The following is a 16,594-nucleotide window of genomic DNA, read 5'->3' on the forward strand; positions in this document are numbered from 1 at the left end:
CTTGTTTTATGAAGCCAGCATAACCCTGATACCAAAACTTAACCAAAGTATTACAAGAAAAGAAAATTACACACCAATGTCCTTCATGAATACAGACACAGAAATCCTTAACAAATATTAGCATATCGAATCGAGCCATATCACAAAATAATAGCACATCATGCACATCATAGCTCCACATTCAAAAATCAGTGTAATTCACATTAGAAGATTATGATTATCTTGATAAATGTAGAAAAAAACTGACAAAATTCAATACCCATTATTAATAAAAATTCTCAAACTAAAAAAGAGAAGGTAATTTCCTCATTCAGATAAAGGTCATCTATGAAAACCCCACAGCTAACATCATACTTAACGATGAAAGACTGAATGCCTTCCCCCTAAGACTGAGAACAAGACAAGGATGTCCATTTTCACCACTTCTAACTAACACTGTAATGGAAATCTTAGCAACGAGAAAAAAGGAAAAAAACAAAATTACTGGAACTAATGAATGAAAATAGTAAGGCTGCAGGATAAGAAGTTAATTTTTAAAAATCAGTTTCAGCAAAATTTTAAATTTTGCTCATTAAAAAACACACAGCACATACATCTGACAAAGAACTCATATCTAAAATATATATACAAATATTGAATCATTATGTTGTACACCTGAAACTAATATAATGTTATATGTCAATCATGCCTCAATTAAAAAAAAAATCTCACTGAAAAGCAAAAGTGCTCTTGTAAAGCTGCCAGATACAACCTTAACTGCTTTTCCTAATATTAAATAATTTGTAGAATGACAATATCAGCTCTGTATATAGTACTGTGAAAAATAATGGTTTTATATTAACTTCAACAAATATTTTTAACTAAAAAATAAAGAACTACCACAAATCAACAATTTAAAAAAATTTTTTACTAGGCAAAGACTTGGGCCAAACACCTCACAAAGGAGATACATATATAAAAGGTGTTCAAGATCATGAGTCATCAGGAAAATACAAATTAAGATACTATTTCAAACCAACCAGAACGGCTTTCCCCCACCAGTCATCCCCCTCCTCTGCTGCTGGTCTCTATTGTCACGTCCCTGTCAGAAATCATCTTGTATATAAACGTATACACTTGTTTACTGTGTGCTCCTTCCACGAGAAATACTGACACCCTGGGAGGAAAGGACCTCGTCTGTTGCATTCACTGCTGCACCCCCGGGATCAGGAGCATTGCCTGGCAGAGACTGTGCACCTAACATACATCTGTTGAAAGAATGAATGTCACTAACACAGTAAAGTATGTCTTCTGCCATGAGGTCCATCAAGACATAGTCTCTTTTTTTTTTTAGTGAGTTGGGGTTTTTTTAATCTTTATTGAAGTATAATTGCTTCACAATACTGTGTTGGTTTCTGTTGTACAACAAATCAGCCATATGCATACATATGTCCCCATATCCCCTCCCTCTTGAGCCTCCCTCCCACCCTCCTTATCCCTCCCCTCTAGGTCATCGCAAAGCATGAAAAGACAGCCCTCAGAATGGGAGAAAATATTTGTAGAAGACATAGTCTTCAAAAAGGAAAATAGGAGAGAAGGAGAAAACAAAAGAAGTGTACACAGTCAAGTAAAGCAAAATAATACCTCTGGTGCCACTTAGAGGCATAAAGTAAATTAGGGCATAGACCGATACCTAGAAGGAGGCAATCAAAAAAGCCTGTGAAAGCCCATGAGTAATGCAGACATTTCTCCATAGAAATGGCTCTATAGGAAATACTGCAAAATATAGAAGGTATAGTGCCTCAGATCGAGAACCTGCCTTCAGGAAGGTTCTGACCTAAACATTAGTAATAACTGATTTTAATATCTCGTTATATAAGGAAGTCATTCCTGCACCTCAGATTCACAGATAGTAGAAAACTACAGTATTGACTCACACCTAAGTAAATAACCTAAGTTTTGCTGCTTAAGTATCTATAAATGAAAAACTCTTCAACTTAGAATGCCTTTGCCTCATAACCCTAATTTCTTCTGTTATTATTCTGAGCCATGGCAGAGAGGGAAGGCAGAGTAGGGAGTAGGAAGGAGGAGTATGCAGGCATGAAGTGGGAGGGTTGTGGCATCTGGTGGCCTGAGACATCCAGGTGAATTTGACCAGTGGTGTTCTCAGGAAAATCTCCTCACCTTGTGAACCGTACCTAGCAGAGAGCCAGGGACAAGGTGAGTATTCGGTAGGTACCTAATGAATGAACATTCTTCCAAACAATGATTTTAAGAGATGGCTTAAAGATCCAGGTTTAGGAATGTTTTTTGTTTTCTAACCCTAAGGCCATTTATTCAACTTTAGTAAGTAATTAGTACAACAAGCCCCTGGCAGATACACAGCACAAAGTCCCGTGCTGTAGGCACACATAATGCAAAATAATGGAAACCACTGGCAGAGAATCTGACAAGAAGAAAGCTCTAAAATAATATAATTATTTTATTTGTATCTCACAGGCCAAAAACCTAGGAACTTGTCTTCTTAATGATCCCGTTCTTGGGTATTTTTTCCTTGTGTATTCATTACACTTCCACTTCATTCTTTTAAACTAAGGTATAACTGCACATGTTTCAGCATGTCTTTTCCTATCACTTATTCCCTCTGGGATTGGCAACTAAAGTAACTGCTCGGTAGGCTCAAATCCTTTTATCCATTTCAGATGCTTAAAGCTTGCTTACAGCATCTTTCTATGAAATTCATGATCATTTGTTTCTCACCGACATAAAATGATTTAAATGGGAAAGGAATTATCTGGAAAAGAATGCTATTCCATATAGATCCACACCAGAATAAAAAGAAAAAAATGAAATTTCAGTATAAGACATCACCATTTGATTTTAGAGCTGGACCTAAATCAGCTAGTGCTAATTTCATCTCTTCGTTTTCTTAATGGGTAAATTAATGGTAATTTCTGAAATTTTAAGGGGAAATCAGAAAGGGTTGTACTCTTACAGGTTAAACCTCTCCACCTTGCGGGCTGGGGTTTGACAAATAGTTAATGAATGAGTACGTGAACAGATGAAAGAAGGAATTTATAAGTATTCTTCTAAATAATGGTCATAAAGCTAGTCAGTGGTATAGCCAGGACTACCCAGTTTTCTTTATTTCTTCCTTGGTAACTCATAAGTTGCAGCTACATGAACAGCTTAGTTAGTTGTCAGAGGAGCGGCAATGTCATCGAAATCCCGGACTGACCTCTGTAGTGTGTTTTTTCGCATTCTGCTTTTAGATGTGCAAACAAAAAAGAAGAATGAAAAGTGCCAAGTGGGCTGACATAAGAAAATTGCACTGTAGCCAGATCACACATAGAAAATGACAGAAAAAAGGTAGGCAGAGATGGCTCTGTGATTTTCTTCTCACTCTCACCTGATCTAAGAAATACAAAAGGTACAAAGTTAGAATGCATTAGCTGTCAAATCAACAACGTTCCATTAGAGGTACAGCCTTCTCTAACAATGCAGCCATTTCACAACCACGGGCTTGACATAGTCCACAACCAGGGAACAAGCGGCAGAAATAATCAGGAACAAGAACATCATGTGATAATGCAGACACTATACTTACTCTTCCAGGAAGTGCTGCTGGGGTCCTATAATAGAGCCGGGCCGGCATATTCTGATCCAAGCAATTATTTCCGCGTGTGTAAACCTGTAGTGTTTCATGACATAACAGGCTATCAAGGTCCCTGTTCTTCCAAGACCAGCTGTAAGAGAGGGAAACACAACAAGAAATACAAAATACAGCAAATGCACCCACAAAAACACTGAAATTAAACCCTGTCCAGAAGTTGCTATGGTTTCAAATTTAATACAAGATTTTTAAACCCAGGCAATAATGTAATGCTTTTTCATGATTGGGGGGGGGGGGGGGTTGAAAGATAATTCTAACTCAAGAAATTTTTTAAAAATAGATCATATGATCAAAATAAACATATGTAAAAATATATATAAAAATCAGAGCAAGGATCTTGAAAATTATGCAGAGTTCAACTCCTGAGGGCCTTTGAGAATGACTGTCATTGTGAACATTGTTAAGGCAATACTGGTTCCAGACAAGCACTTGCAAAATATCAGCTGTCAGGGACTTCCCTGGCAGTCCAGTGGTTAAGATTCCACGCTCCCAATGCAGGGGGGCCCAGGTTCGATCCCTGGTTGGGGAACTAAGATCCCACATTTCACCTCAACTAAGCCCACGTACCGCAACTAGAGAAGCCCGTGCGCCACACCAAAAAGCCAGTTCAGCCAAAAGTAAATAAATAATTTTTTTTAAATATATAAACTAACTTAAAAAAAAAAAATCAGCTGTCAGGTGTCCCCATGCTCCGCATCCTTAGCTCCAGCCCAGGCTGAGATGAACCTTCAGTTAACAGTTTGTGGACTTCACTGGTGGCGCAGTGGTTAAGAATCTGCCTGCCAATGCAGGGGACATGGGTTCAAGTCCTGGTCTGGGAAGATCCCACATGCCGCGGAGCAACTAAGCCCGTACACTACAACTACTGAGCCCACGTGCCACAACTACTGAAGCCCGTGCGCCTAGAGCCTGTGCTCTGCTACAAGGGAAGCCACCGCAACAAGAAGCCTGCGCACTGCAACAAAGAGTAGCCCCCGCTCGCTGCAACTAGATAAAGCCCACACACAGCAAGACCCAACGCAACCAAAAAATAATTAATTAATTAATTTTAAAAAAAACACTTTGTGTGTGTGACTCTGAGTCAGTAGTGTAACTGATTATATTATCATGGTCATTTTTTTAAGCCTATTTAAATGGTGAGGGTTTTTTTAACTTATCGTAGAATAAGAAATTATAGAATCAAAGTAAGAAGACACCATAAGCATCATCAGGCCCCATTAGCTGCCTAACTCATGACTGTTTCAATACTATCTCCACCAGGTGGTCCTAACCTCTATGTAATTCCTTCAGAGACCAGGATTTCATTATTTCCTCAGCCAATAGGTATTGATGGAGCAGCTACTACCTGCCAGGTACTGTGCTAGAAGCTGGGGATAAGGCGACGAATAAAACAGACATGGTCCTGGCCCTTATGAGAGCACACAATCCACTAAGAACCAAGCCAACGGAAGTGCTCAAGTTTCCCTTCCTGAGGCTCTTACATCTTTTGGAAACTTTTGTGTCAACATATTTCTTATGTTGAACCCAATTTCTGTTATGTAGGAGAAATTAATATAATTAGAAATGATTTTCAAAGACATATTGGTTACTATCATGATCAAAATGTTCCTCAAAGTGTTTTTACAAATTGTGATTTTTTTTCTCTCTCTCCAGAGAAACAAAAGTGATAGGATGAAGATGGCGGTGTGGGAAGACGCAGAGTTAGCGTCTCCCCACAATTAGGTCACCTGCTGGCCACCAGTGAGAGACTCTGACGCCCAAGGAGATGGGAGGAAACCCCAAGTGAACCAGTAGGACGTGGGGGGACTGAGGGGGGAGCAGAAGTGGAGGCCAGACAGGATCAGTGCCCCTGAGGCCGGGGAGATCAGGAGAGGCAGGCAGGAGGGACTCTCCAGGAAGAGCGGGAGAGGAGTGGAGGGCGATCGCCTGGCCCTCCGGGGAGCCTGCTGAGCTCCCAAGCCAGTACCCCTTCTCCAAAGCCCCATCAAGGCCACGTGGGTCCTGGGGCCATAAGAGGGAGGCTGGGCAGATCAGGAGAGGCAGGCGGGAGGAGGCATCTGGGAGGAGTGGGAGAGGTGTGGAGGGCAATTGCCCCGCCCACTCAGGCCTGGGGAGCCTGCTGAGCTCCTAGGCCAGTTCCCTGCACTCCAAGGCTGCCCCCCGCCCTGGGGGCAGAGGAGGGAGGCCAGGGAGATCAGGAGAGGCAGGCAGGAGGAGCCCTCCCAGACCGGAGGAGCAGGAGAGGAGAGGAGGGCGTTTACCCCACCCACTCAAGCCCAGGAAGCTTGCTGGGCTCCTAGGTGAGGTCCCCTGCCCTCTGAGACCAGGGATGGGGGGCACGCCTGGGCCCCTTCTGTTCCTTGAGCCTAAGGCCCACCCACCACAGCCCCCAGGACCTTTTCCAGCCCTGTGGGTCCTGAGCATTAGCCGCACCCACCACCCAAACCTTGCCCTTTCTTAGGCCCCGCCCTCCACAGCCAAGGCCTTTTCCCCCTTTATTTTTTTTTCTTTTCCCTCCTCCTCTTTTTTACTATTGTGGTACTGATGCACCTTAGGCTTATTGATTCATCTATATTTTTATTTTTATATTCTTTCTAACATATCTGTCAGTTTCCTAATCTAATTTTATTTTTTACTTTGTTATTGTTCTCTTTTTTTTTTTCTTCCCATCCCATGCAACTTGCAGGATCTTGGTTCCTGAGCTGGGGGTCAGGCCAAAGCTCCTGCAGTGGGAGCTCCAAGTCCGAACCACCGGACAAACACAGAACCTCAGACCTCAGGGAATATTCATCGGAATGAGGTCTCACAAAGTTCCTCATCTCAGCACCAAGACCTAGCTCTACACAATAGCCTACAAACTCCAGTGTTGGAAGCCTCAGGCCAAACAACCAGTAAGACAGGAACACAATCCCACTCATAACAAAAAAAAAGAGACAGAAAAAAGGATGTCACAGATGAAGGAGCAAGGTAAAAACCTACAAGACCAAATAAATGAAGAGGAAATAGGCAATCTACCTGAAAAAGAATTCAGAGCAATGATAGTAAAGATGATCCAGAATCTTGGAAATAGAATGGAGGCACGGATTGAGAAAATACAAGAAATGTTTAACAAGATCTGGAAGAACTAAAGAACAAACAAACAGAGATGAACAACACAATAACTGAAATGAAAAATACACTAGAAGGAATCAATAACAGAATAACTGAGGCAGAAGAACGAATAAGTGAGCTGGAAGACAAAATGATGGAAATAACTGCAAGGAGCAGAATAAAGAAAAAAGAATGAAAAGAATTGAAGACAATATCAGAGACCTCTGGAGCAACACTAAACGTGCCAACATTCGAATTAGAGGGGTTCCAGAAGAAGAAGAGAAAAAGAAAGGGTCTGAGAAAATATTTTAAGAGATTATAGTCAAAAACTTCCCTAACATGGGAAAGGAAATAGTCACCCAAGTCCAGGAAGCACAGAGAGTCCCATACAGGATAAACGCTAGGAAAAACACACCAAGACACATACTAATCAAACTAACAAAAATTAAATTCAAAGAAAAAATATTAAAAGCAGCAAGGGAAAAACAAAAAATAACACACAAAGGAATCCCCATAAGGTTATCAACCGATTTTTCAGAGGAAACTCTGCAGGCCAGAAGGCAGTGGCAGAATATACTTAAGGAGAATGAGGGGAGGAGCTTCAAGATGGCAGAAGAGTAAGACGTGGAGATCACCTTCCTCCCCAAAAATACATCAGAAATACATCTATATGTGGAACAACTCCTACAGAATACCTACTGAATGCTGGCAGAAGAACTCAGACCTCCCAAAAGGCAAGAAACGCCCCATGTAACTGGGTAGGACAAGAGAAAAAAGAAAAAACAGACACAAAAGAATAGGGATGGGACCTGCAACAGTGGGAGGGAGCTGTGAAGGAGGAAAGGTTTCCACACACTAGGAAGCCCCTTCGCGGGCGGAGACTGTCGGTGGCAGAGGGTGGGAGCTTCGGAGCCACGGAGGAGAACGCAGCCACAGGGGTGCGGAGGGCAAAGCGGAGAGATTCCCGCACAGAGGCTCAGTGCCGACCAGCACTCACCAGCCCGAGAGGCTTGTCTGCTCCCCCGCCGGGGCGGGTGGGGGCTGGGAGCTGAGGCTCGGGCTTCAGGCGGATCCCAGGGAGAGGACTGGGGTTGGCGGCGTGAACACAGCCTGAAGGGGTTAGCGCACCACAGCTAGCCGGGAGGGAGTCCGGGAAAAAGTCTGCAGCTGCCAAAGAGGCAAGAGACTTTTTCTTGCCTCTTTGTTTCCTGGTGCGCGAGGAGAGGGGATTCAGAGCGCCACCTAAACGAGCTCCAAAGACGGGCATGAGCTGTGGCTATCAGCGCGGACCCCAGAGATGGGCAGGACATGCTAAGGCTGTGGCTGCAGCCACCAAGAAGCCTGTGTGCGAGCACAGGTCACTCTCCACACCTCCCCTCCTGGGAGCCTGTGCAGCCCGCCACTGCCAGGGTCCTGTGATCCAGGGACAACTTCCCCGGGAGAACACATGGCACAACTCAGGCTGGTGCAACATCACACTGGCCTCTGCCGCCGCAGGCTCCCCCCGCATCCGTACCCCTCCCTCCCCCCGGCCTGAGTGAGCCAGAGCCCCCGAATCAGCTGCTCCTTTAACCCCGTCCTGTGTGAGCGAAGAACAGACGCCCTCAGGTGACCTACACGCAGAGGCGGGTCCATATCCAAAGCTGAACCCCAGGAGCTGTGCGAACAAAGAAGAGAAAGGGAAATTTCTCCCAGCAGCCTCAGGAGCAGTGGATTAAATCTCCACATTCAACTTGATGTGCCTGCATCTGTGGAATACCTGAATAGACAACGAATCATCCCAAGTTGAGGAGGTGGACATACGAGCAACAATATATATATTTTCTTCCCTTTGCTCTTTTTGTGAGTGTGTATGTGTATGCTTCTGTCTGTGATATTGTCTGCATAGCTTTGTTTTTACCATTTGTCCTGGGTTCTGTCTGTCCGTTTTTGTTTGTTTGTTTGTTTGTTTTTAGTATAGTTTTTAGCACTTGTTATCATTGGTGATTAGTTTTTTGATTTGGTTGCTCTCTTCTTTCTTTTTCTATGTTTTTATTACTTAAAAAAATTTTTTTAATAATTATTTTTTGTTTTAATTATTTTATTTTACTTTATTTTATTTTATCTTCTTCTTTCTTTCTTTCTTATTTTTCCCCCCTTTATTCTGAGCCGTGCGGATGACAGGCTATTGGTGCTCCAGCCAGACGTCAGGGCTGTGCCTCTGAGGTGGGAGAGCCAAGTTCAGGACACTGGTCCACAGGAGACCTCCCAGCTCCACATAATATCAAACAGCAAAAATCTCCGAGATCTCCTTCTCAACACCAAGACCGAGCTCCACTCAACGACCAACAAGCTACAGTGCTGCACACCCTATGCCAAACAACTAGCAAGAGAGGAACACAACCCCAGCCATTAGCAGAGAGGCTGCCTAAAATCATAATGAGGTCACAGACACCCCAAAAACACACCACCAGACGTGGACCTGCCCACCAGAAAGACAAGATCCAGCCTCATCCACCAGAACACAGGCACTAGTCCCCTCCACCAGGAAGCCTACACAACCCACTGAACCAACCTTAGCCACTGGGGACAGACACCAAAATCAATGGGAATTATGAACCTGCAGCCTGCGAAAAGGAGACCCAAACACAGTAAGTTAAGCAAACAGAGAAGACAGAGAAACACACAGCAGATGAAGGAGCAAGGTAAAAACCCATCAGACCTAACAAATGAAGAGGAAATAGGCAGTCTACCTGAAAAAGAATTCAGAATAATGATAGTAAAGATGATCCAAATCTTGGAAATAGAATGGAGAAAATACAAGAAACGTTTAACAAGGAACTAGAAGAACTAAAGAGCAAACAAACAGTGATGAACAACACAATAAACGAAATTAAAAATTCTCCACAAGGGATCAATAGCAGAATAACTGAGGCAGAAGAACGGATAAGTGACCTGAAAGATAAAATGGTGGAAATAACTACTGCAGAGCAGAATAAAGAAAAAAGAATGAAAAGAATTGAGGGCAGTCTCAGAGACCTCTGGGACAACATTAAACGCACGAACATTCAAATTATATGAGTCCGAGAAGAATAAGAGAAAAAGAAAGGGACTGAGAAAATATTTGAAGAGATTACAGTTGAAAATTTCCCTAATATGGGAAAGGAAATAGTTAATCAAGTGCAGGAAGCATAGCGAGTCCCACGCAGGATAAATCCAAGGAGAAACATGCCAAGACACATATTAATGAAACTATCAAAAATTAAATACAAAGAAAAATTATTAAAAGCAGCAAGGGAAAAACAACAAATAACACACAAGGGAATCCCCATAAGGTTAACAGCTGACCTTTCAGCAGAAACTCTGCAAGCCAGAAGGGAGTGGTAGGACATATTTAAAGTGATGAAGGAGAAAAACGTACAACCAAGGTTACTCTACCCAGCAAGGATCTCATTCAGATTTGACGGAGAAATTAAAACCTTTACAGACAAGCAAAAATTAAGAGAACTCAGCACCACCAAACCAGCTTTACAACAAATGCGAAAGGAACTTCTCTAGGCAGGAAACACAAGAGAAGGAAAAGACCTACAATAACAGACCCAAAACAATTAAGAAAATTGTAATAGGAATGTACATATCAATAATTACCTTAAATGTAAATGGATTAAATGCTCCAACCAGAAGACATACACTGGGTGAATGGATACAAAAACAAGACCCATATATATGCTGTCTACAAGAGACCCACTTCAGACCTAGGGACACATACAGACTGAATGTGAGGTGCTAGAAAAAGATATTCCATGCAAATGGAAATCAAAAGAAAGCTGGAGTACCAATTCTCATATCAGACAAAATAGACTTTAAAACAAAGACAATTACAAGAGACAAAGCAGGACATTACATAATGATCAAGGGATCAATCCAAGAAGATATAACAATTGTAAATATTTATGCACCCAACATAGGAGCACCTCAATACATAAGGCATATACTAACAGCCATAAAAGGGAAAATTGACAGTAACACAATCATAGTAGGGGACTTTAACACCTACTTTCACCAATGGACAGATCATCCAAAATGAAAATAAATAAGGAAACACAAGCTTTAAATGTTACATTAAACAAGATGGACTTAATTGATATTTATAGGACATTCCATCCAAAAACAACAGAATACACTTTCTTCTCAAGTGCTCATGGAACATTCTCCAGGATAGATCATATCTTGGGTCACAAATCAAACCTTGGTAAATTTAAGAAAATTGAAATCGTATCAAGTATCTTTTCCAACCACAACGCTATGAGACTAGATATCAATTACAGGAAAAATTCTGTAAAAAAAACTAACACATGGAGGCTAAACAATACACTACTTAATAACCAAGAGATCACTGAAGAAATCAAAGAGGAAATCAAAAAATACCTAGAAACAAATGACAATGAAAACACGATGACCCAAAACCTATGGGATGCAGCAAAAGCAGTTCTAAGAGGGAAGTTTATAGCAATACAATCCTACCTTAAGAAACAAGAAACATCTCAAATAAACAACCTAAACTTACACCTAAAGCAATTAGAGAAAGAAGAACAAAAACAACCCAAAGTTAGCAGACGGAAAGAAATCATAAAGATCAGATCAGAAATAAATGAAAAAGAAATGAAGGAAATGATAACAAAGATCAATAAAACTAAAAGCTGGTTGTTTGAGAAGATAAACAAAATTGATAAACCATTAGCCAGACTCATCAAGAAAAAAAGGGAAAAGGCTCAAATCAATAGAATTAGAAATGAAAAAGGAGAAGTAACAACTGACACTGCAGAAATACAAAGGATCATGAGAGATTACTACAAGCAACTATATGCCAATAAAATGGACAACCTGGAAGAAATGAAAAAATTCTTAGAAATGAACAACCTTCCGAGATTGAACCAGGAAGAAATAGAAAATATGAACAGACCAATCACAAGCACTGAAATTCAAACTGTGATTAAAAATCTTCCAACAAACAAAAGCCCAGGACCAGATGGCTTCACAGGTGAATTCTAGCAAACATTTAGAGAAGAGCTAACACCTATCCTTCTCAAACTATTCCAAAAGATAGCAGAGGGAGGGACACTCCCAAACTCATTCTATGAGGCCACCATCACTCTGATACCAAAACCAGAAAAAGATGTCACAAAGAAAGAAAACTACAGGCCAATAACACTCATGAACATAGATGCAAAAATCCTCAACAAAATACTAGAAAACAGAATCCAACAGCACATTAAAAGGCTCATACACCATGATCAAGTGGGGTTTATCCCAGGAATGCAAGGATTCTTCAATATACGCAAATCAATCAACGTGATACACCATATTAACAAGTTGAAAGAGAATGACCTTATGATCATCTCAATAGATGCAGAGAAAGCTTTCAACACAATTCAACACTCATTTATGATAAAAACCCTCCAGAAAATAGGCATAGAGGGAACTTTCCTCAACATAATAAAGGCCATATATGACAAACCCACAGCCAACATCGTCCTCAATGGTAAAAAACTGAAACCATTTCCAGTAAGATCAGGAACAAGACAAGGTTGCCCACTCTCACCACTATTATTCAACATAGTTTTGGAAGTTTTAGCGAGAGCAATCAGAAAAGAAAAAGAAATAAAAGGAATCCAAATCAGAAAAGAAGAAGTAAAGCTGTCACTGTTTGAAGATGACATGATACTATACATAGAGAATCGTAAAGATGCTACGAGAAAACTACTAGAGCTAATCAATGAATTTGGTAAAGTAGCAGGATATAAAATTAATGCACAGAAATCTCTTGCATTCCTATACACTAATGATGAAAAATCTGAAAGTGAAATTAAGAAAACACTCCCATTTACCATTGCAACAAAAAGAATAAAATATCGAGGAATAAACCTACCTAAGGAGACAAAAGACCTGTATGCAGAAAATTATAAGACACTGATGAAAGAAATTAAAGATGATACAAATAGATGGACAGATATACCATGTTCTTGGAGTGGAAGAATCAACAATGTGAAAATGACTATACTACTCAAAGCAATCTACCGATTCAATGCAATCCCTATCAAACTACCAATGGCATTTTTCACAGAACTAGAACAAAAAATTTCACAATTTGTATGGAAACACAAAAGACCCCGAATAGCCAAAGCAATCTTGAGAAAGAAAAACGGAGTTGGAGGAATCACGCTCCCTGACTTCAGACTATACTACAAAGCTACAGTAATCAAGACAGTATGGTACTGGCACAAAAACAGAAATATAGGTCAATGGAACAGGATAGAAAGCCCAGAGATAAGCCCACGCACATATGGTCACCTTATCTTTGATAAAGGAGGCAAGAATATACAGTGGAGAAAAGACAGCCTCTTCAATAAGTGGTGCTGGGAAAACTAGACAGCTACATGTAAAAGAATGAAATTAGAACACTCCCTAACACCATACACAAAAATAAAGTCAAAATGGATTAAAGACCTAAATGTAAGGCCAGACACTATCAAACTCTTAGAGGAAAACATACGCAGAACGCTCTATGACATAAATCACAGCAAGATACTTTTTGACCCAACTCCTAGAGAAATGGAAATAAAAACAAAAATAAACAAATGGGACCTAATGAAACTTAAAACTTTTGCACAGCAAAGGAAACCATAAACAAGACAAAAAGACAACCCTCAGAATGGGTGAAAATGTTTGCAAATAAAGCAACTGACAAAAGATTAATCTCCAAAATTTACAAGCAGCTCATGCAGCTCAGTATCAGAAAAACAAACAACCCAATCCAAAAATGGGCAGAAGACCTAAATAGACATTTCTCCAAAGAAGATATACAGATTGCCAACAAACACATGAAAGAATGCTCAACATCATTAATCATTAGAGAAATGCAAATCAAAACTACAATGAGATATCATCTCACACCAGTCAGAATGGCCATCATCAAAAAATCTGCAAACAATAAATGCTGGAGTGGGTGTGGAGAAAAGGGAACACTCTTGCACTGTTGGTGGGAATGTAAATTGATACAACCACTATGGAGAACAGTATGGACGTTCCTTAAAAAACTAAAAATAGAACTATCATACGACCCAACAATCCCACTACTGGGCATATACCCTGAGAAAACCATAATTCAAAAACAGTCATGTACCAAAATGTTCACTGCAGCTCTCTTTACAATAGCCAGGACATGGAAGCAAGCTAAGTGTCCATCAACAGATGAATGGATAAAGAAGATGTGGAACATATATACAATGGAATATTACTCAGCCATAAAACGAAACAAAATTGAGTTATTTGTAGTGAGGTGGATGGACCTAGAGTCTGTCATACAGAGAGAAACAAATACTGTATGCTAACACACATATATGGAATATTAAAAAAAAAAAGTTCTGAAGAACCTAGGCACAAGACGGGAATAAAGACACAGACCTACTAGAGAATGGATTTGAGGATACAGGGAAGGGGAAGGGGAAGCTGGGACAAAGTGAGAGAGTGGCATGGACGTATATACACTACCAAACGTAAAATAGATAGCTAGTGGGAAGCAGCTGCATAGCACAGAGAGATCAGCTTGGTGCTTTGTGACCACCTAGAGGGGTGGGATAGGGAGGGTGGGAGGGAGGGAGACGCAAGAGGGAAGAGATATGGGAACATATGTATATGTATAACTGATTCACTTTGTTAAAAAGCAGAAACTAGGGGCTTCCCTGGTGGTGCAGTGGTTGAGAATTTGCCTGCCAATGCAGGGGACACGGGTTCGAGCTCTGGTCTGGGAAGATCCCACATGCCGCGGAGCAACTAGGCCCGTGAGCCACAATTACTGAGCCTGCGCGTCTGGAGCCTGTGCTCTGCAACAAGAGAGGCAGCGATAGTGAGAGGCCCACACACCGCGATGAAGAGTGGCCCCCACTTGCCGCAACTAGAGAAAGCCCACGCACAGAAATGAAGACCCAACACAGCCATAAATAAATAAATAAATTTTTTTTAAAAAAAGCAGAAACTAACACACCATTGTAAAGCAATTATACTCCAATAAAGATGTTAGGAAAAAAAAAAAAAAAGAATGCAGTTCTCTCTTACCCTGTTCCTTGAAACAAATTCTCCCAAAACGTAAATTAGGAAGAATTGCTTGAAATTTTCATTAATAGGTTTATAGCTTTAATATGTTAATAAATCATACAGTTTTTTTCACTTAAAAAAAAAAAAAGAATATACTTAAGGTGAGGAAAGAGAAAAATCTAAAATCAAGATTACTCTACCCAGCAAGGATCTCATTCAGATTCGATGGAGAAGTCAAAAGCTATTCAGACAAGCAAAAGCTAAGAGAAATCAACACCACCAAACCAGCTTTACAACAAATGCTAAAGAAACTTCTCTAGGCAGGAAACACAAGAAAAAGACCCACAAAAACATACACAAAACAATTAAGAAAGTGGTAATAGGAACATACATATCAATAATAACCTTGAATGTAAATGGATTAAATGCCCCAACCAAAAGACAAAGACTGGCTGAATGGATACAAAAACAAGATACATATATATGCTGTCTACAAGAGACCCACTTCAGACCTAGGGAAACATACAGACTGAAAGTGAAGGGCTAAAAAAAGATATTCCATGCAAATGGAAATCAAAAGAAAGCTGGAGTAGCAATACTTGTATCAGATAAAATAGACTTAAAAATAAAGACTGTTACAAGAGATAAGGAGGGACACTGCATAATGGTCAAAGGATCAATCCAAGAAGAAGATATAACAATTATAAATGTTTATTCACCCAACATAGGAGCACCTCAATACATAAGGCAAATGCTAACAACCATTAAAGGAGAAATCAACACTAACACAATAATAGTAGGGGACTTAAACACCCCACTTAAACCAATGGACAGATCATCCAGACGGAAAATAAATAAGGAAACACAAGCTTTAAATTATACAATAAACCAGATACATTTAATTGATATTTATAGAACATTCCACCCAAAAGTGGCAGAATACACTTTCTTCTCAAGTGCACACAGAACATTCTCCAGGATAGATAACATCTTGGGTCACAAATCAAGCCTCAGAAAATTTAGGAAAACTGAAATCGTATCAAGCATCTTTTCTGACCACAGCGCTATGAGATTGGAAATCAACTGCAGGAAAAAAACTGTAAAAAACACAAATACATGGAGGCTAAACAGTGCACTACTAAATGACCAAGAGATCACTAAAGAAATCAAAGAAGAAATTTTAAAATACGTAGAAACAAATGACAACAAAAACACAACAACACAAAACCTATAAGACGCAGCAAACGCAGTTCTAAGAGGGAAGTTTATAGCAATTCAATCTCACCTCGAGAAACAAGAAAAATGTCAAATAAACAATCAAACCCTACACTTAAAACCACTAGAGAAAGAAGAACAAAGAAAACCCAAAGTCAGTGGAAGGAAAGAAATTATAAAGATCAGAGCAGAAGTAAATCAAATAGAAATGAAGAAAACAATAGCAAAGATCAATAAAACGAAAAGCTGGTTCTTTTTGATAAAGAATTAATAAACCCTTAGCCAGACTCATCAAGAAAAAAAGGGAGAGGAGGCAAATCAATAAAATTTGAAATGAAAAAGGAGAAATCACAACAGACACTGCAGAAATACAAAGGATTATAAGAGACTACTACAAACAACTATATGCCAATAAAATGGACAACCATGAAGAAATGGACAAATTCTTGGAAAGGTACAATTTTCCAAGACTGAACCAGGGAGAATTAGAAAATATAAACAGACCTATCACTAATAATCAAATTGAAACCGTAATTAAAAATCTTCCAACAAACAAAAGTCCAG

The 16,594-nt window shown here is 40.2% G+C and overlaps 1 protein-coding gene across 9 annotated transcripts in view; it reads right to left on the reverse strand.

The window, feature by feature from the left end:
- The window catches only part of CDC14A (cell division cycle 14A), a 176,290-nt gene that overhangs the window by 48,898 nt on the left and 110,798 nt on the right, over positions 1 to 16,594 (reverse strand). For all 9 annotated transcript variants that reach the window (XM_082384469.1, XM_082384467.1, XM_082384466.1 and 6 more), the window contains one exon: positions 3,587 to 3,725. In XM_082384469.1, the coding sequence (XP_082240595.1) occupies positions 3,587 to 3,725 (139 nt within the window). The remainder of the gene's footprint in view (positions 1 to 3,586; positions 3,726 to 16,594) is intronic.

The sequence above is a fragment of the Balaenoptera borealis genome (genome assembly GCF_965194805.1).
Source record: "Balaenoptera borealis genome assembly, chromosome: 1".
Classification (NCBI taxonomy): Eukaryota; Metazoa; Chordata; class Mammalia; order Artiodactyla; family Balaenopteridae; genus Balaenoptera; species Balaenoptera borealis.